At 37.2% G+C, this 20,153-nt stretch overlaps 1 protein-coding gene across 6 annotated transcripts in view; it reads right to left on the bottom strand.

The window, feature by feature from the left end:
* Window positions 1-3,122: 3,122 nt before the first annotated feature.
* Window positions 3,123-20,153, bottom strand: part of ikzf1 (IKAROS family zinc finger 1 (Ikaros)) — a 26,468-nt gene continuing 9,437 nt past the window's right edge. The window contains exons 3-9 of one of the 6 annotated variants that reach the window (XM_051916976.1): window positions 19,285-19,404; window positions 10,696-10,992; window positions 10,009-10,041; window positions 7,987-8,154; window positions 7,682-7,807; window positions 6,427-6,552; window positions 3,123-4,663 (exon numbers count right to left, since the gene is read on the bottom strand). In XM_051916976.1, coding sequence (XP_051772936.1) covers window positions 3,942-4,663; window positions 6,427-6,552; window positions 7,682-7,807; window positions 7,987-8,154; window positions 10,009-10,041; window positions 10,696-10,992; window positions 19,285-19,404 — 1,592 coding nt within the window. In that variant the 3' untranslated portion in view covers window positions 3,123-3,941. The remainder of the gene's footprint in view (window positions 4,664-6,426; window positions 6,553-7,681; window positions 7,808-7,986; window positions 8,155-10,008; window positions 10,042-10,695; window positions 10,993-19,284; window positions 19,405-20,153) is intronic. The other 5 variants (XM_051916977.1, XM_051916978.1, XM_051916979.1 and 2 more) reach the window with 5 other exon arrangements.

Below are 20,153 nucleotides of genomic sequence, written 5' to 3'. Positions count from 1 at the left end.
ATCATATTAATTACCGTTATGTGTCCGACGTTGTAAAAAGCGATACCATTGTGAAGCGTTTACCTCAGTAAGTTCACCGAGTGGATCTCTTGAGCTCGTGCGAGTGAGTGGAGGCAGGGGCTAATTAGCATATTTATAGATCCGCGTATAATAAATGAGGCAAGGGTGTAGAGTTACACTGAAGCAATTTTAAGACTCATTTAAACATTTTTTCCTGTCATTTTGGTGATCAAAGATGAGTTTTAAGGGATCAAATTATTGACTACAGGTGGACTTTAACTCATTAAAAACTGAATTTTTACTTTATTAATTTAATATATTATTCCTTCTACAAACCCGATTCCAAAAAAGTTGGGACACTGTACAAATTGTGAATAAAAAAGGAATGCAATTATTTACAACTCTAGATCTAGATAACATATCAAATGTTGAAAGTTAGACATTTTGAAATGTCATGCCAAATATTGGCTCATTTTGGATTTCACCAATTCCCCCAGTGCTGCGGCGAAAAATAGTGGAGCAATATCAGAAAGGAGTTTGAAGTTATCATCATCTACAGTGCATAATATCACCCAAAGATTCAGAGAATCTGGAACAATCTCTGTGCGTAAGGGTCAAGGCCGGAAAACCATACTGGATGCCAGTGATCTTCGGGCCCTTAGACGGCACTGCATCACATACAGGAATGCTACTGTAATGGAAATCACAACATGGGCTCAGGAATACTTCCAGAAAACATTGTCGGTGAACACAATCCACCGTGCCATTCGCCGTTGCCGACTAAAACTCTATAGGTCAAAAAAGAAGCCATATCTAAACATGATCCTGAAGCGCAGGCGTTTTCTCTGGGCCAAGGCTCATTTAAAATGGACCGTGGCAAAGTGGAAAACTGTTCTGTGGTCAGACGAATCAAAATTTGAAGTTCTTTTTGGAAAACTGGGACGTCGTGTCATCCGGACTAAAGAGGACAAGGACAACCCAAGTTGTTATCAGCGCTCAGTTCAGAAGCCTGCATCTCTGATGGTATGGGGTTGCATGAGTGCGTGTGGCATGGGCAGCTTACACATCTGGAAAGGCACCATCAATGCTGAAAGGTATATCCAAGTTCTAGAACAACATATGCTCCCATCCAGACGTCGTCTCTTTCAGGGAAGACCTTGCATTTTCCAACATGACAATGCCAGACCACATACTGCATCAATTACAACATCATGGCTGCGTAGAAGAAGGATCCGGGTACTGAAATGGCCAGCCTGCAGTCCAGATCTTTCACCCATAGAAAACATTTGGCGCATCATAAAGAGGAAGATGCGACAAAGAAGACCTAAGACAGTTGAGCAACTAGAAACCTGTATTAGACAGGAATGGGACAACATTCCTATTCCTAAACTTGAGCAACTTGTCTCCTCAGTCCCCAGACATTTGCAGACTGTTATAAAAAGAAGAGGGGATGCCACACAGTGGTAAACATGGCCTTGTCTCAACTTTTTTGAGATGTGTTGATGCCATGAAATTTAAAATCAACTTATTTTTCCCTTAAAATGATACATTTTCTCAGTTTAAACATTTGATATGTCATCTATGTTGTATTCTGAATAAAATATTGAAATTTGAAACTACCACATCATTGCATTCCTTTTTTATTCACAATTTGTACAGTGTCTCAACTTTTTTGGAATCGGGTTTGTACCTTGTTACTGTTACAAAAATAACCTTAGTGCTGACATGGTATCATGCTATTTCATAGTGGTGGTTGACTGATGTTTTTGTACATAAAAGGTCTGAAATGCAATAAACATGCATTTTACTTAATGAATTTTCTCAATGTTCACAAAATGAAATTTATTTTATTAGTTTATTATCTATATAATCTTGTAGATTTTGAAACACAAGAGGCTGTTAATCAGCCTGACTGATATTTTGGTCTCTCATTTGGCGGACAACTTTAAAGTTTCTCTGAATGGGTGGGGTCTATTTGTGCTGTACTATCATGAGATGAAGCGGAAAAGAGAAGTGAGATTTGGGATTGAGGCTGTTGGGGATGGGGTGATGTGTGTGTAAGGAGGAGGGGGGGTGCTGGCCAGATTATCCCTCTCATGCAAATGCACTCTCTCCACGGTTAGGTCCCAGTGAAGCGTGGGGGGCTCTGCGTTGGCCACAGCTGCTTCTCCTTTCTACCCAATCATACAGCAGCCATCTGGACACGCATGTCGTTGCGAAGAGCTGGTGAGTTCTTGGGTCGGGGTCACTTATGCTCTCTTGACAGATATGCTCTTGTTCAGTTTACTCCATCACCCTTTGGCCATTGTGCACTCTTACATATTATAGCCTGACTACAAATAGTTTAGAATCATAATATCAATTGTTAACACCTGAGAAATAGTGATTCCTTTTCTAACTCCAGAGTTATGAAAATGCTGTTTCAACCCTACAAATTAAATATTATCCTTAATCTCTAGGAAAAGAATCCCAGTTTAGAAAAGACACTTTAACCTACATTTTGTTCTAAGAATGTATTCGTAAGTATTCAGTAGAAGTATTCCGTTTTATTCTCGAATTGTATAGTGTAAATTTCTGCCAAGCAATTTATCAGAAAGGTGACACACATCTTTGGCTTGATGTTCATTTAACTCAATTATTTAGATAAAAAGCAATTATCTAGAAGTGTGATGCTTGGTTGCCACATCCTTTCTGTATTATAGTATTATATAAACATAAACTTCATTAATTAATTTGGTGTGTTTGTGTTATACTCAGTCTGCATTAGCAAATTAATTAAAATATAAAGGGATAGTTCACCCAAAAATGAAAAATCTGTCATCATTTACTCACCCTCAAGTTGTTCCAAACCTGTATGAATGTCTTTCTTCTGCTGAACACAAAAGAAGATATTTTGAAGAATGTCGGTAACCAAACAGTTGATGGGCCCCATTGACTTCCACAATATAGGGGGAAAATACTATGGAAGTCAATGGAGCCCATTAACTGTTTGGTTATCCACATTCTTCAAAATATCTTCTTTTGTATTTAACAGAAGAAGAAAATTCATAGAGGTGAGTAAACGATGTGAACTATCCCTTTAAACAAAATTTGCTTTACAAAACTTCACACATTATCAGAGGTTGAACAAATGTAAAATATCTTTTATTAATTTTTTGCAAGCATATATATTCTAGTATGTTGATGTAAATATGGACGAGCAAAATGCTGCCAGAACTTTTAAATAGAATACAAAAAACAAGCAGAAAAAAAGCTGTAAAATAAAAACATCAAAAAACAGGCACAATATGTACTGCCATAGATTTGGTTCAATATACAGGGGAGCATTTCAAAAGGGAGTCATCTTACATAAAATGGACAAATTGTGAAATAATTTCATTGTAATAAATTATAAAATGATATGAACTTGTTCAGGCTGCATAATATAAAAAATATAATATATTTAAAATTAAATGAAAAAATAACACAGAGTTTTCATAACAGTTGGAAGACAGGGAAGTGAAAGATACAGATGAATTGACATCACTTCTATTACAAATAATTTTAAATGTGTCATAATTGTATGCATTATTTTATTATTAGTTTTATTGTTTGTCTTCATAACTATAGGGCAGCTAAAAACATGTCAATTTTAGATGAGATGATATATAAATTTTGCACTTTCAAACAACACTTAATTTATATTTTCAGTTACAGTTCTTTCTTTTTTTGTAAAGTCTCATGGGTTTACATACAAGTCACAACATTGTAGAAAAATAGACAAGACAGTGAAATATATAGGCTAACTGTATGTACATATGTCCAAATCAATGTTACACTAAAAAAACAAAAAAACAAATCCAGTGTTTGGACAGTGTCTAAAAAATTCTGTTGAATTGTTTCATGTGTGTGTGTGTGTGTGTGTGTAGTCAAGTGTATGTGGAACGTCTTTTTGTGTTAACTCAGAAGCGGTGCTCTCCACGCGTGATGTGCGATGAGAACTCGTAGCGGTCCTGACTGCGGTAACCACACAGGTTGCACTCGAAGGGGTCTCGGAAGCCATGGCAACCCATGTGGATGGTGTACATGACGTGGTCCAGGAACAAAACTCTGCAATGGATGCAGCGATACGCCCTCAATTCTTCTCCCTCTCCACTCAGCACCTTAAACCCCTCCGATGACGCCATACCCAGCTCCATACCTGCTGCCCGCAAGGCCTCAAAATGCCGCTGCTGCTCTTCTTTTACCACTGGCAGACCTCCGTTACGCATACCTGGAGCCATGTGATTGGTCAGGTAGATGAGACCACCTGCGGCTGTTCCCCCGCCTCCCCCGGCCGCCCGCTCATCGTTGTTGCTCTCGGTGTCGGTGGAGTCCTGGCCGCTGGGGCTGGGGGAGCCGTCCTTCTCCACGGAGGCTGATTTGGACTTGGACAGCAGAAGGAGGTGCTCTGCGGCGCTGTCTTTAGCAGATACGCCGTTGCCTTCAGCTGATTGTGTCTTGTGGAGGTTGTAAATAGGGCTGACCACCATGTCAGAAGAGCCAGGGGAGGTCTGAACCAGAGGCCGCAAGGACTCTGCTCCCAGATAGCTAATGGCACTGTTGATGGCCTGATCGATCACGTGAGGCTGCATAAGCTCACCTGAGCCGCCCTCGAATGACAGCTCCGACAAACGATTCTCTCCTGTTGAAGAAAGCCAAAAGAGTAAAGGTTTTAACTCGTCTGAGTTCTGAGAAATGGAAAATAAGAACTTTAATTATTTGCATCAATGGACCTTTCTGCACCATTACTGGTAGGCACAAATTCTGACATTTTACTTGTCTTTTTACAGTATTAACTATTACTGTGGAAATGAAAAGACATTTAGGCCCTGTTGTTTCCACCCAGTATTAAGATGCGTTTTGGTCGATCTGTGTGAATGGGATGTAAAACGTTTTGAGCTTGTCCACTTTCGACCACTTCCAGAGGTAGTCAAAAAACGCATTTGACTGCATTGCTTTTGTAGTGTAAATGCTCATGTGGTCGAATGTGTTCGAACAGACACAAACCGTCTACTCTCCGCCTACTGACCTAATGCATAAACATTATGGAAAGTGCGCTAGCCATATGGGATTTAAACTTTGTCAGCTGAAGACCCAAGTTTGGCTTGAAGACAAAAAATGTACCAAGCACAATGTTCTCTCACCATTCCTGATTTCTAACACGCACTCACAGTGTTCGGTGTGGTCTTGCGGCTGTCAGAGCAGAAACGAAAGCTGGGCGCGTTCATATGTAAATTGTGCAAGCTTATTTTGTCCATTAGATCGAAAGATCTGAAAAAGCCCATACATTTACCCGCCCATAGACCCTCCCCTCGAAGAAATCAGGACAGAAGGGTTTTTGAAAGTGGACAAAAGAAACAGATTAAAATACCAGATGTAAATGGGTATGTGTCTCCTTTGTCCACTTGTGATCTGATTGACCAAAATGCATCTTAATACCAGGTGGAAACAGGGCCTCAGGTGCAACCCTTTGAAGAACTTCTAGGTACCTTTCAAAATGGACAGTTCTCTGAGGAACCAAATGGAGCTTCTGCAAGAACTCAAAAAGCCTATTGTAATGGTTCATAAACTTTTTGAGACACTGTCTGAAAAATAAAGGTTCCAAAAAGAGATTTTCGCAGCAATCCCATAGAAGATCCATTTTAGATCCCCAAATAACTAAAAATCTGAAGAACCTTTTTCAGTACAAAAACCTTTTGTGCAATGGAAATATTTTTAATGGAAGTTAAAGGTTTTTAATGAAATCATTGATGCCAATAATGAACCTTTATTTTTAAGGGTGTACTTAAAAATATATTTAGCTGTGCTCTCTTAAAATAGAGTTTCCAAAAGAGGTTTCTGCAGCATTTCCTTAGAGGAACCATTTTGGGTTCCCGAAAGAACCTTTCAGTGAACAGTTCTTAAAAGAACCATTTTTTTCTCAGTGTGAAGAACATTTTATTAATCTAAAGAACATTTTTCCACTATGTTAAAATGTTTATGGAACCATAGAAGCCAGTAAAGTTCTTTATTTTTTTAAGGACCTTCAGCAGGTTGCCTAAAAGTTCTCCAGAGTGTTCTTCCTCAAATATCTTTACATTTTTATAATACTCTTCAGTAAAACACCAACACGAAAAGATGAGAAAAGGGCTTAGTAGCACATTATTCTAATAGTTACTATAAAAGCAAATGAAATTTATAACCACAAGCAACAGTCAAATTCATGTTGCATGCGATTATCCTGCTTTTTTCCTGCTTTTTTTTTTAAAGTCAACTCATCAAAGAGAATGAAATGAGGGAGCTGCCCATCATTTTATGTCTCTGCAATGTCTTATTTCTTTTAGTCAGAGACATACGTGCATTTTGACGATGATCTAACAACTTCTGCGATATGTACTGTACAATGAAACAAACTTCAACTCTTACCCACAAACCTCTGGGGCATAGAGCTCTTACGCTTAGCTACATTGTTAGCTATCCTGTCTAGCACCAAGGCTCTCTCAGATGCAGGCATGTCCTCCCTCTGCTCATTCTGGCTGTTCTCTTCCTTCACTATGGAAAGCAAGACAAAGAAACCACGCATAAGATTCAAATACCTGTATCTAACCTGAGCTCATCCTCTGACATGGTGCTAACTATAATGAAGAATGATGTTTCTTCGATCATGCATTTAAGATGTGGCATATACCTGTATCTCTGAGGCACACATCATGATTTTCTACCCCTTACCCTAAGGAGTTTTTTTTTTCTTGGGACACTTTTTCTTAAAGGGTTAGTTCACCCAAAAATAAAAATTCTGTAATTAATTACTCACCCTCATGTCGTTCCAAACCCATAAGAGTTTCGTTCATCTTCAGAACACAAATGAAGATCTTTTTGATGAAATCTGAGAGCTTTCTGACTCCTCCATTGACAGCTACGCAACTGATACTTTGACACTTCAAAAAGTTCATAAAGAGATCGTAAAACTAATCCATATTAGCAGTTTAGTCCAAATTTTTTCTGAAGACACTTGATCGCTTTATAGGATGAACAGATTGAATTTAGGCTTTTATTCACATATAAACATTAATAAACCCACACATCAGTTGTGGTAAAAGCCTAAATTCAATCTGTTCATCATATAAAGCGATCAAGTGTCTTCAGAAAATTTGGACTAAACCACTCAATATATATGGATTCATTTTACGATCTCTTTATGAACTTTTTGAAGCGTCAAAGTGTGAGTTGCGTAGCTGTCTATGGAGGGACAGAAAGCTCTCAGATTTCATCAAAATGATCCTCATTTGTATTCTGAAGATGAACGAAAGTCTTATGGGTTTGGAACGACATTAGGGTGAGTAATTAATGACATAATTTTCATTTTTGGGTGAACTAACCCTTTAAGCCTTGAGACATTACGGGCATACATATAGCTGCGAATCATTTCATACAATTGTTCAGTTATGGCTCCAAACATCTGAATGGCAATATTTGTCCAGTGTCACCATAAAGAACTACCAGAACATTGTTGATTGTAGTTTAGGTCCTCTAATACTCCACATTTAAAGCAAAGGTTGTACTTTTCATTATGGTGACAATAAACAACATTTAAGCCATGGTCATGGGTCAGCCACATTTCCATCTATTTAGGAATAGAAAACACTTTAGTGAGAGAGATAGTATGCTATCATTCACAGACCTGTATAAATGCTATTCTGAAGGCCCATGCACTGCAGGTAGTTGTGACATCTCTCCTTATGTTCTTCCAATGAGCTCCGCTGCTTGTAACTGCGCCCGCAGTATGCACACTTATGAGGTTTTCCAACTGTCAGAAAAAAATAATAACGAAATCTGCTCAATCACACTATACAATTTAATCTCACACAATAACAACTGATTTGCTGAACTGGCTCAAGTGATTCAATCAGTGTAGTTTTATGTAAATGAAGAAATCAAGGCACGTCTGTCTCTTTACATCACGTAGGTGATGAAAGCGTGAGTTACCAGAGTGCGTGCGCAGGTGTCCGGTAAGGGCGTCTCTGCGGCGGCAGGCATAGTTGCACAGGTGACATTTGAAAGGTTTCTCGCCAGAGTGCAGTTTGATGTGTCGGAGCAGGTTACCCTTCTGAGTGAAGGAAGCACCACACTGGTTGCATTGGAATGGCCTCTCCCCTAGGAGAAAGAAAGATAATGCATAACTCATGTGCTCTTGGGATTAGGACATTTTCATGTAAAATTACTACATACTGCAAGTGATGAATGATGATAAAGAAACTACATTTTTCAGCATATTCTCCTTTCTAGTGGTCTCAAAATGAGCCACACTTAAAAATGTATGAGTGTCATTGCAATCGATATCAATATATTTAACCAGAAGCACAGTTTTCAAGCAAAGAGTAGGCTATGTATGATAAAACAATAGATGTACTTTTCGAAATGAAGATTGAATTTGTTTCATAATTGATGAATTCTGCAACATTAACACTGTTATTTTCCTGTTTGTTACTGTGAAGCTGCTTTGACAGAATCTGTATTAAAGCGATATATAAATAAATATGACTTGACTTTAAACTGACTAAATACATCCACAAAATTTGCTTTGGAACCCATTGGTTTAAGGTAATCGCAAAAAAAAATGTGTGACTTAAAACTCCAAATACTTTACAGTTGTGCCTAATTTCGACTCCCTGCCAAATTAGTTATTACCCCTCTCCTTGAAGTCGCTATCTGATTGCCTAATCCTAACCCCACCCCTAATCCTAACCTCTTCCCCACACCGATATCCTAAACCTACCAATACTAGGGGGGTAATAATATGGCGGGGGTAGGAATTCGGCACACCACCTGTTCTCTTTTATATTTTTGTGTGATAAAGTAGGACACAAATGAAACCTGCATTCACAAATAAGTTATTCGGCATGCTTTAACACATGTAGAAGTTACATAAACGCCTGTAGTTCTATCAAACTGTATTTAATTTGAACAGAGAATGCCAGCAACAAATGGCCATGTAAATGGTGAGCGTCTGAGAAACTATATCGGCCCTCTGAAAGCAAAGCTCCGCTGCTGTAGCGCTATTACACTGTGAATGCGGGGTCACTGTCCTACACGGCTCCACCGCGCTGTTACATCTTCAACAACGCAGCGCCTCGCGCCAAAGCTCAATCAAACACGCCAGCGGAATCTCGCACGTGAGCGCCGCTCTCCGCTCTGCGCGCGCTGCCTGGCTCCGCGCGCCGACTGGCGCCCTGATCGAACAAGAGGCTTTCAGACGCCGCCTGCCAGTTTCGTAATGCACCACTGCCTGGGTCAATTTGATCTGAAAATCTCATTTTTTCCTCTTCTTCAGCTCTAAAATAAGAGCGGCCCATCACAATGCAAATGCAGAGCTCATTTAAATAAAGTGAAGGAAACACTTTGTGTTTGAGAGCCAGTCTTCCTGATCAGCGCCCCTGGAATAAACCAATATCCAGCTCCTCCGAATGTTGTGGCATTCTCCGAGAACGCTATTAATACGGCGCTCTCTTCAAAAGCCCTATAAAATAAGAGTCACCAGTGAAGCAGCAAAAAGACGGAAAAAGAAACTCATTAAAAAGGCATTTCAGGAGCTCGGTACCTCCTGCGAATATTTTGATTTAAATAGGAAGCACTTCATTATATCTTTTATTATACGTTCTTTTCTGAATTTACATTAGCCCACTGTTCCTTTCTTCCATTTTGAGTTTCATTAGTTTGTCAAGTGAGGAAGTTAAGTGCCTTTTTGAAAAATGTTCTCACCCACTGGTTTGGCTTCATTGCAGCGGAATATCAATTTGAGAAAGGGAGAAAATAACTAATACTGAAATAATTGTCATTTGAGAGAGACTTCTTCTTGGTTAGTTCTTTCTTGTTGGATTGTCGTAAAGAAAACTAAACAAAATGTCACATTTTGTTACAAAAACATCTCATTTTGATCATAATCATATTAATTAGGTTACAGGTGAGCCTTTAAAAGGATAATGAAAAATTCTGTCATCATCTACTCACCTTTATGTCGTTCCAAATCTGACTTTCTTTCTTCTGCAGAACATAAAAGAAGATATTTTGAGAAATGTCTCATTTTTTCCCATACAATGGAAGTCAAAACTGGTGTTCCGCAGAAGAAAGAAAGGACCACTTTATATTAGTTGTTATTGTGTTGTATTGCAAAACAGTTATTAAATATGAACCCAATACCCAATAAACCCAAAAAATGTATGTATACAAGTATCAAATGATTCATTAAAAATACATAGTAGTTAAAGACACTTAATATAAAGTGGGTCCGAAAAAAAGTCATACAGGTTTGGAACAACATGAGGATGAGTAAATGATGACAGAATCTATTTTTTTTTGCATAAACTATCCCTTTAATGCAGACGTTAGCCAAAAATGCTGTCCTAATATTCTAAAAACACATTGCAAACAGCATATTGAAGTATTGCGTCTTTATTAATCATTTACATCAACTTGCATTTCTAGCAGTCTCATCCATTCAAGTCAAGCAGTGTCTAATACACAGCTAGTTTCTGATAAACAAAAGGATGGTTGCATTTAAAACACATCCAGGGTCTGTCTCTATCCTGCTCTCTCTCTGTGTGTCTCACTATGTGCGGATCAACCTACCCAGCCCTGCACCCTGTCAGCTGTGAGTGATAGTATAAGGAGGGAAGAGTAGATGGCAGTTGTGCTTACCAGTGTGACTTCGCTTGTGCACCATCAACACATTGGGCCCAATGCAAACTATCCCACAGATATCGCACTTCAGCTTCCCGTTGGGGAGGCGGATGCCCCCGGCCGTGGGGTAGGCGGCCGGCTTGCTGTCAGGGCCTGCGTGGGAGCCGTTCACTTTGGCCCCCGAGCCATCGAGCACGCGCAAGTCCTCGGCTGCACATTCCTCCGCCTCTCCATTCATCTCACAGGTCAGCCCGTTTTCCTCGTCACTCCGAGCCTCAACTTTTATATTACAGGCTGGAAAAGAGGGTAGTGGGCCTGTTAAGTAAAGTGGCAGGCTGGGTGGTTATTTTCTCTGAGTCGGTAACTAACACCGCTAAATCTCAATGTTCTACAACAAGAAGTGCACCTGCAAAGCAACTATTTTCTTATCTATTTTATGATTAACAGCTTTTGTGTGTGTGTGTATGTGCAAAACATCATCTTTTATTGCGTTAAAAACATTTCTGAAACATCCTACTTGACATTATGAACATTAACTGCATTTTTTGAATATCGTCTTCTGTAGACCAGTATTGTGAGGTGACTAACTAAAAGTAGTGACTATCTTAACTAGTTACTAACTTAACATTTTCAGCTGCTACAGTGTGCAAAAATGCAGTTGTGCAAACAGACAATAATCCAACATGCTTTTGCAAATGTGTTTTTTTCTTTCATTTGACACTTTGTGAAATCTGATTCAACTGATGTTTCTACACTGAGTTATGTACTTACATATACTTAACAGGTAATGTTGCCTTTAATAGCTTCAGTGTACACTACTGCTTAAAAGTTTGGGATCGGTAAGATTTTAAAAAATGTTTTTGAAAGAAGTCTCCTCTGCTCACCAAGGCTGCATTTATTTGATCAAAAACAGTAGAGTAAAAATAGTATAAACAGTATAATCAGTAATATTGCGAAAAAAGCTGTTTTCTGTTTGAATATGTTTTAAAGAATTGTTGGTTCAACTTAAAAAAGTAAGTAACCTGGTTGCCTTAAATTTTGAGCTCAATGAAATTAAAAATTTGAGTTAATACAATGAAGGTGATTGGCTTAATCAGCAGAAATGCAAAATATTATGTCATCTGAACCACATTAATTATTTAAGTTGATTTGACAAAAGAAAAAATGATGTGATGACTAATCATGAAAAGTGTGTTATTACTCCGGTCTTCAGTGTCACATGATCCTTCAGAAATCATGCTGATTTGCTGCTCAAGAAACATTTATTATTATTATCAATGTTGAAAATAATGTATTTGTGGAAACCCTGAATTTCAAGATTCTTTGATGAACAGAAAGTTCAAAATAAATTGTATTTAATTTACAAAATAAATTTTATTAAATTTTAGTAGAAATCTTTTGTATCATTATATTACTGTCACTTTTGATCAATTTAACCTGTCCTAGTTGAATAAACATATAATTAAAAAAAAAAAAAAATCTAACTGACCCCAAACTTTTGAACTGTAGTGTTAGTAGCTTGTAACCCAAAAATAGCTTTAGTATACGTACATAAGACACATGTTTACATAATGACTTGGTGAAAGCTCCCAACTCCCTTTAAGGAAAAGAGAAAAATGGTATTTGAAAGAAAAATATTCCTCTTTATGAATCATAGAGGATTCTTCTATCAGGCTGTCTGCTCACAAACCATATCACCATCTCATTCACCATCACACTTCTCTGAAACAAATGACTGATAAACAGGAAACAGAGACACAGGAAGCACTGTGAAACTGAGGACTCTCAGCGGTGTAAACCAGACCAACAAACCGTGGTAAACACATACACACACATACACTCACATACAAGCCTAGAGAAGCATAAAAATAGAGCACACAATCGACTAAGGAAAAAACTTTTTGTTAAATATTCATTAAATTCTATGGAATGTCCAATCATAAGCTAGATCATTGTTCAGATGCCCGTTCAGCCTGATGAAGTAAACATTTTGAGGTTTTCAGGCAGTTCGAGCTCAGAGTAAATGCCCTGTGGTTAACATGCTGTGGTGCCAGGCTGATTTCCCCATGCCTCAAGCCTGTGTTTGTACAGACTCAAGAGGAACAAGCAGAAATAATGAAATATGGGAATCCGAGGGAAAAGGGGAAGCTTCAGCACCCGAGCCGGCCCAACCGAAAAAAAGGACAAGAGTTATGGAGAAGTGACAGAAAGGGAAGCACAGACAGGGAATTGTTAAGCACAACAAGTGAAACAGTTTTTCTTTTTCTTTTTTATATTCAGACTACAGGGATCAGCAACTGAAGCACGTGATTGAACTGGAGAGTACCGATAGACTGTTTTCAGGTTACTCTCTGTCAGTTTACACAGACACTCCTTTTACTGTGTTTCCAAAATAACTTGCCTTGAGTTTTACAGCAAGTGATCCAGTTTCCAGTATAATCGTCTCCAGTGACTATAGAAAAATAATTTTTGATCTAATCAATATAGGTGGAAATAACTAACTAGGACAGATAACTTTTATTGAAACCAAAAGAACTGTATCATAACACATCCTTAAATTCAAAGAAGGTCCTGACTGAATAACTTCACAAATGACGTAAGTCAAGCAGGCGATTTTCATTTTTAATGTACGTTCCTGTTCTTAATAAGCAGTATTCATTGGTGGACGTCCATGTTTTTCTTTGAAAACTTTTATCAAAACTCTACATCTACTTTCCTTTTCAGCTACAATATGAATCCCTCATACTTTTTAACATCATGGCTCCGATTGGCCGCCCTACATTTTTTTCCTACTGAATATTCTGTTTTACTCTAATAATGTATGTCCGATTAAGTAAAACATGTTGTAACCACATTTTATGTTTACTTTAAGGATGGTTTATATGGATTTCAGTGTCAATGTGTGAATGAATTACGGCAGTTAATAACAAAGTCAATACAGGAAAGCAATCTTCCATTAACACCCATAAAAGGATGTATTTCTTCCTCTCGCACACACACAGATCCACTGACAGCCTTTCTGCTTATATGATATGATGATTTAACCAGTGTGATGTGACCTGAGTTTGGCAGAGGGAACTAGGCCTGTTGTCATGATACAGTCTCTCATGGATCTTTTGGGGAAGTTGTGACTAAACTGGGGATGGGAAGAGGAGCTTTTACTTTGTATAACGTTTGTCACACATCCTAATTTACCCATTTTGGGAAGCAAGTGTCAAAAGCCACAGACAAGGACAAACAAAAGAGCTCTACATAGAAGAGAACGACATAACAGGCAAACATCACAAACATCACTGTGTAATTTTAAACTAGATTAAATTCTTTCTTTCTTTTTTTTTTTTTTATTTCCAGAGAAACTCTTTTTGGGGTTTGAACTTGTGACCCTCCACCACATCGATAACAAAAATGATCACAACATTGCACTTTAGCAAAGGGATGTATTCATGATGAGGGCACTATAAATGAATGTAACTCTGCATGAGTTAATACAATTAATTTTCGTTTATGCTTCAGTCGAGGCACTGAAAATAACCATGTTTTAGCTTATGCGGTACAGCAGAGCTACATGCACGTTAACCACGTCTCCACATTGGGTGGGTGAGAGTATGTTTTAGCATGCATGTGTATGCATATGTGTGTGAGATGTGATAAAAAAAAAACCCTGCTTTCGCTCACATTTTTAGGAACTTGCTAGTGAAATGTTTGCCTCTGATATGGCAACAGGTTTAAGGCCAGGCCATCACCTTCATACATTTAAAAAGAGGAATTACATGATAAAATCTGCTCCGCACCATGAAAACCTTCCTGCACTTCACTGGACAGCGATTTTGCCATGCAGTGCTAATAAATACTAAATGATCAAGCCAAACTGTTTACCACAACTTAAAGTTAAAATGAAATCAGAAAGGACTGTTTACTTTCGTAATGGATGTTCTAGGTCTTATTGTGAATGATTTGTCGGTGCACGTGATTTAATGGAATTAAATAGTTTATTTTTGTAATCTTTATCCGTATCAGCAAGCGATTTCTGAGAAACCTGTTGAAAGTGGACCGGACTGAGCACCACAACACACTTGTAGCCAATCAGCAGTAGGGGGCGTGTCCACTCATGAGCAAGAGGGAGATTTGAAGATAGACTGTAGAAAGAGAGATGGCTGAGAGACATTACAAAAGAGAAAAGGTCAGAGGAATATCACAAAAGAAGGCTTATGATCAGGCAAGAAGTTTAGGACTCATGTTAATATTAGAGAAGCTTTCCAGCGCTGTAGAGACCCTAGAAAATGGACGCAGAGGTTGCGTTGTTTCTGCTCCGAGTAACATTTGTTTTGCTGTTTCACAGAACCAAGATATGCTGTTGTTGTAATGTTAGTTAGAGTAACATCAGTTTTGAGTGCCATTGTTTGTCTGGAGCTGGTTTGCTGCTGGTGACTAATAACCAACTCTTGCTTTAATATATGTACTCTTGTGTACTGTACATTCATTTTTTGTTCTTCCTTGTCATTCGTCATCTTCACTTTATGTTTTTGCAAAGCATTATTTTGCTTCACTTCAGCTATGATAAAGAGACATCCACTCTTGCATTGCGTGTTCGTGCATTTGGGGGCGGAGCAATGAAGGGGCGTGTTTATTTGGGTGATTTCAAATATCAGCAGCGTTTCTCAGAAATCGCTTACTGCACCTTTAATCTATAAAAATGTTTTTTGTCTAAAACGGCTTACTTTTCTAGCTAAATGAGAAAGATAACTAATAGCCAAATAGCTATTTATGCATTGTTTTAGCAAACTACACTTGATAGTCCAAACAATTCCTGTCCATTTTATCTCTTTGAATATCTTGTTTCACTAAGAAATATATCACATTACAGAGGGTGTGAACAGCAATTCCCCTTGTGAAAAAGGAGTACACTTCAGCATACTTTAAAAGAAAAAAAGAGTTACTATTATGGAAATTATATACTTAAGGGCAAACTGAATGTAATGTTTTCGGACACTAAAATGCAATTAAATGAAAATGTAATATAATTTAAATTCATATCAAATGCAATTACCTAAAATTTAAAGTGCTTTTTGACCCGCTTAAGTACATCTATAATTTTACTGTCTTTGAAATATGGTTAACGTGCACTGAATGTACTGACAAGCAATTATGGTGAACTAAAATATATATTTTATGTAATTTCTATTGAAACATGTTTTCCATGTATTTAAATATATTTGCACACATTTACACTCATTACACATTTGTAATAGTGAAGTTGCAATTTAGTACATTTGAAATAGATTAACTGTAAATGTAATGTCAAAAAACACACTACAAATAAGTGTACTTCTTTAAAGCCTGACAAAAGTTTTCAACATAATGATTTAAAATTAAAACTTTTGACATTATTACAAAGTGCACTTTTCAAAAGTGCACTTAAACGTGTAAACATAATCATAAAAGTGTTCTCTCTTTAAGTATACTCAAGTGGTCTTTTTATTTTATTAAAATTATACGTAACACTATATTTTGATGGTCGATACATCAACTTATCCTACTTACCCTAACCCTAATCAAACAATCTCTAATGAGAGTTAGTTGACATACAGTTGCAAAGTTACTTATAGTAGAATGTCTAAAGTGCACCATCGAAATAAAGTGCAACCAAATTATATTATCGGCAGTACATTTTTTTTTTTTTTTTATATATATATACTTTTAAAATGTGAAGTACACTACATTTGCACACATTCAGTACAATTAAGCACACTTCTCATTTTTCCAAGGGTCACAATGACTTTTTGACTTCTCTCATATTCCTACTGAACTATACATTCCATTTGTAGAGGAAAATGTGGTTTGGCTCTTTTTACTCGCAGATTTTAAATTTCAATACGCAAATGTTTTCATAATCATAAAGGAGTTTGTAGGTCTTTCATCGTGGCAGGAAAGCAAATACACAGCGCTCTCCGAGAGTCATCTCGCATCTGATTGAGCAGCGTATACTGCACAGTCTGCACAGATACTCACTTAATCAGAGAAGCAATGATGCACAGTGAAGATACAGTCTTCACATCCTCTCACAAACTGGCTGATTATATCTTCAGGGACAACATGCAGACAGATGCACGCACATACACACATATTCACGCAAACCTTTGCTGATGCAAGAGTTCAGAGTGTTTGAAGTTTAGTTCCCTGTTTCTCTCGAACAATCCATGAATTTTTTTTCTATATATGTCCTAAATTATTCTTTCTATACATTCTTTAAATACACTCACATCTCAATTAGGGAATTTCTTCAATGTAAAGTTGAGAACTGTGTGTGAAAAACAAGTGTCATTTTGAGTTAAATGCCATTTTAATACTCTTATTAGTGTTCAAAATGTCATCCCATCAATTCAAACAGATGACTAACAAGGGGTGGTTCAACAGTTATATGCTATAGCCTCCGTCAGCATCTATGGTCTCTTATTACTTTATTGATATGATTTTGACTTTGCTCCTGATATACGCAACGCAGGAGGCAGATATGAATGCGCTATTTTACTGAGAGTAAAGCATAGCTTTTGGACTTGCATTTGAAAGTGGGTGGGTGTGTGGAAGTGTGTGAATATCGTGGCAGTTGAAGTGAAAGCATGGCAAAAGTGCAGGTGCAGAGTTGTGTGTAAGAGAGCGTATACTCGCATATGTTGCGATACTGCGCCTATCTAGTGTTGCTCCTGAACATTTTATCTCCCTGAGTGAGTGTTGAAACTGAGTTCTGGCAAGTTCTTCTTAGGAAACTCTTGCACATCCTATTTCAGTTTCCTCTCACATCTTTTTTTTTTTCTTTCTCTCTCTCTCTCTCTCTCTCTCTCTCTCTCTCTCTCTCTCTCTCTCTCTCTCTCTCACTCACTCTGTTTTTTACTTTCAGTAGCTTCAAAGTGAGCGGGTCACGCATTAAGTCCAAGTTAATCTGGAACTTCTGGAGGGGAAAATTCCAAACTAAAATACATCAAGATATTAAACAGGCCATCTGTTAACTTCTGGTTAGCCAAATTTATTCCCACCCATTTTCGCCTCTAGTTAACCCACTTTCTATTTACACTGCTAACACTATATTTATTAATATAAAGACTAACTTACATTTTTTGTTACCACCTATCCTTCACACATGACATTTTCATTTATATGCTACCATTCAAAAATTTGGGGTCAGTATGACTTTTTTTTTTTTTTAAGAAATTAATACTTTTATTCAGCAAGGACACATTAAATTGATCAAAAGTGACAGAAAAAAAACTACATTATTACAAAAGATTTCTATTTCAAATAAATGCTGTTCTTTTGAACTTTCTATTCATCCAAAATGTTTCATAGTTTCCGCAAACATATTAAGCAGCACCACATTTTTTAACATTGATAATAAAGCATAATAATAATAGAGCACCAAATTAGCATTTTAGAATGATTTCTGAGATATCATGTGACACTGAAATTAATTTCACTTGCCATTACAGGAATAAATTATATTTTAAAATATAATAAAATAAAATAAAAAAACAGCTATTTTAAATTGTAATAATATTTCATAATATTACTGCACTGTAAAAAAGAATTGTTGGTTTAACTTAAAAAAGTTACATGGTTGCCTTAATTTTGAGTTCACTGAAATTAAAAAATTTAGTTTATACAATAAAGGTGATTGGTTTAATCAACAGAAACTCAAAATATGTTATCTGATCCACATTAAATTACTCAAGTTGTTTTGACAAAAGAAAAAATGTTGATGAATCATAAAAATAATTTTTGACAGTGTGTTTACAATAAAAAAAAATGCAGCCTTGATAAGCATAAGAGACTTAAAAATCTTAAAACATCTAAAAATCTTACTGACCCCAAACTTACCTTTAGTTTTTGACATTGGAAAACTAATTGTTTTAATAGTTTTTCAATAAAATTTGAATTTACATTTATTCATTCAGACATTTAATCAGATGCTTTTATCCAAAAGGACTTAAAAATGAGGGAAAAAAACAAGAAACGCAATACAGAATTTCAAGAATAAACCAGAGAAGTACAAAAGGAAGAAGAGAAGTGTAAAAAAAGTAGAGAAAAATTTCCTAATAAGTGTGGGTTAAATAGTTCATGGCACAACTGAGCATGTTATGTGTAGGTTCAGTCAGTGAGTAAACACTGTTTCAGTGTAAAATTAGCAATCTGTTGTTTAAATATCCCACGGTTTCAGGAACCAGTAACTATTACTCTGATGAGAGGAAAATAATTAATTTGTTTTACTTAAAGTTTACAGATTTTCCTTTTCGATTTGATGTTTTTTTCTTTTCTATGTGTGGCAATAGAAAAAAAGAAAGAGGCATGATCTCATTACAAAAGCTGAAGATACGCATCATGAGCTAAATTGAATGCTTCGGACCCTGCGAACCCTCAAACAATCTAGTGCACTCGCTTTGTGATCTTGCAGGAAGAACGTAAGATCCTTTTCATGTGTAGCATTGCATTTTAAAGTTTTATCTTTTGGGTTGACCTTAAGAGTGGGCTGCAGTGGGAGCTATATCAGACTGAGTATTGCATGTGTAAATGAGGTAGTTTTGTGGTTGTGTCCCAGCTTAGGCTGGTCTGACTCACCCAGTGGTTTGTCTGTGCGGTTGTTGTGTTGGAGGCCCGTGCTGGCTGACAAGTCTTCAGGAACAGGCATAGCCTCATCTTGGTCCTCTCCCCCCTCGTTTGCAGTCGGGCTGTCCCTTCCTAAGCAGAGAGTAGAGAAGTTACCAATATAGACTCAGACCAATCCCTTTTGCATACTTTACCTTAGGAGATGAAAAGATTAATCTAAAATTTTTCGGGTTAATAAGTAAGCCATTTGTAGGCTGATTCCCCATCATTGACTCAACCAGTGGCATTGGCTATCTGTTTGTCTGACCAGTGACAGGTGGTTTGAGTGTTCAGGAAACCTGTTTGAAAATAGTCATTATGTGTGTTCGACTTAGCAGATCGATCGATATCTGACTTAAAGCAGTGCATGTGGGTTAGCAATTTTGTCCAACTAAAGACAGTGCAGATTCCACGTTACTTTGACCAATACTTAAAAGTAGAGAGCAGCGAGAGCAATTCGAGAGCAGTCGGCTGGCTCATTCTGCACAGCTTCTTCAGAGTGGCTGCACAAGATTGGATAACATCACAGCTGTTTCACGATTAGCCGGATTCACTGATGGCAACGATCACTTGTGTTTTATGTTAATTCTGACACCTTCAGTTCTGCTAATGCTCACACATCCATGTTTTTATAACAGTAAAACTCTTTTCATTTAATATTAATGTTGTGTAATGTTTATCTAAATAAAACTGATTTAAAATATAGACCCCGCTTTATTGGTATTTAAATAGTATAGGCTTATGCTAAACTTTGTTCTTGTAGATACAGGTGCTGAATAAGCAGTATTGAATGAAAAGTGTTTTTGGTTGCTACATGAAAACATCTGAAACGTCTGTGTATT

Source organism: Ctenopharyngodon idella, chromosome 13, assembly GCF_019924925.1.
Source record: "Ctenopharyngodon idella isolate HZGC_01 chromosome 13, HZGC01, whole genome shotgun sequence".
Classification (NCBI taxonomy): Eukaryota; Metazoa; Chordata; class Actinopteri; order Cypriniformes; family Xenocyprididae; genus Ctenopharyngodon; species Ctenopharyngodon idella.
This window is presented reverse-complemented; position numbering and strand designations above follow the sequence as displayed.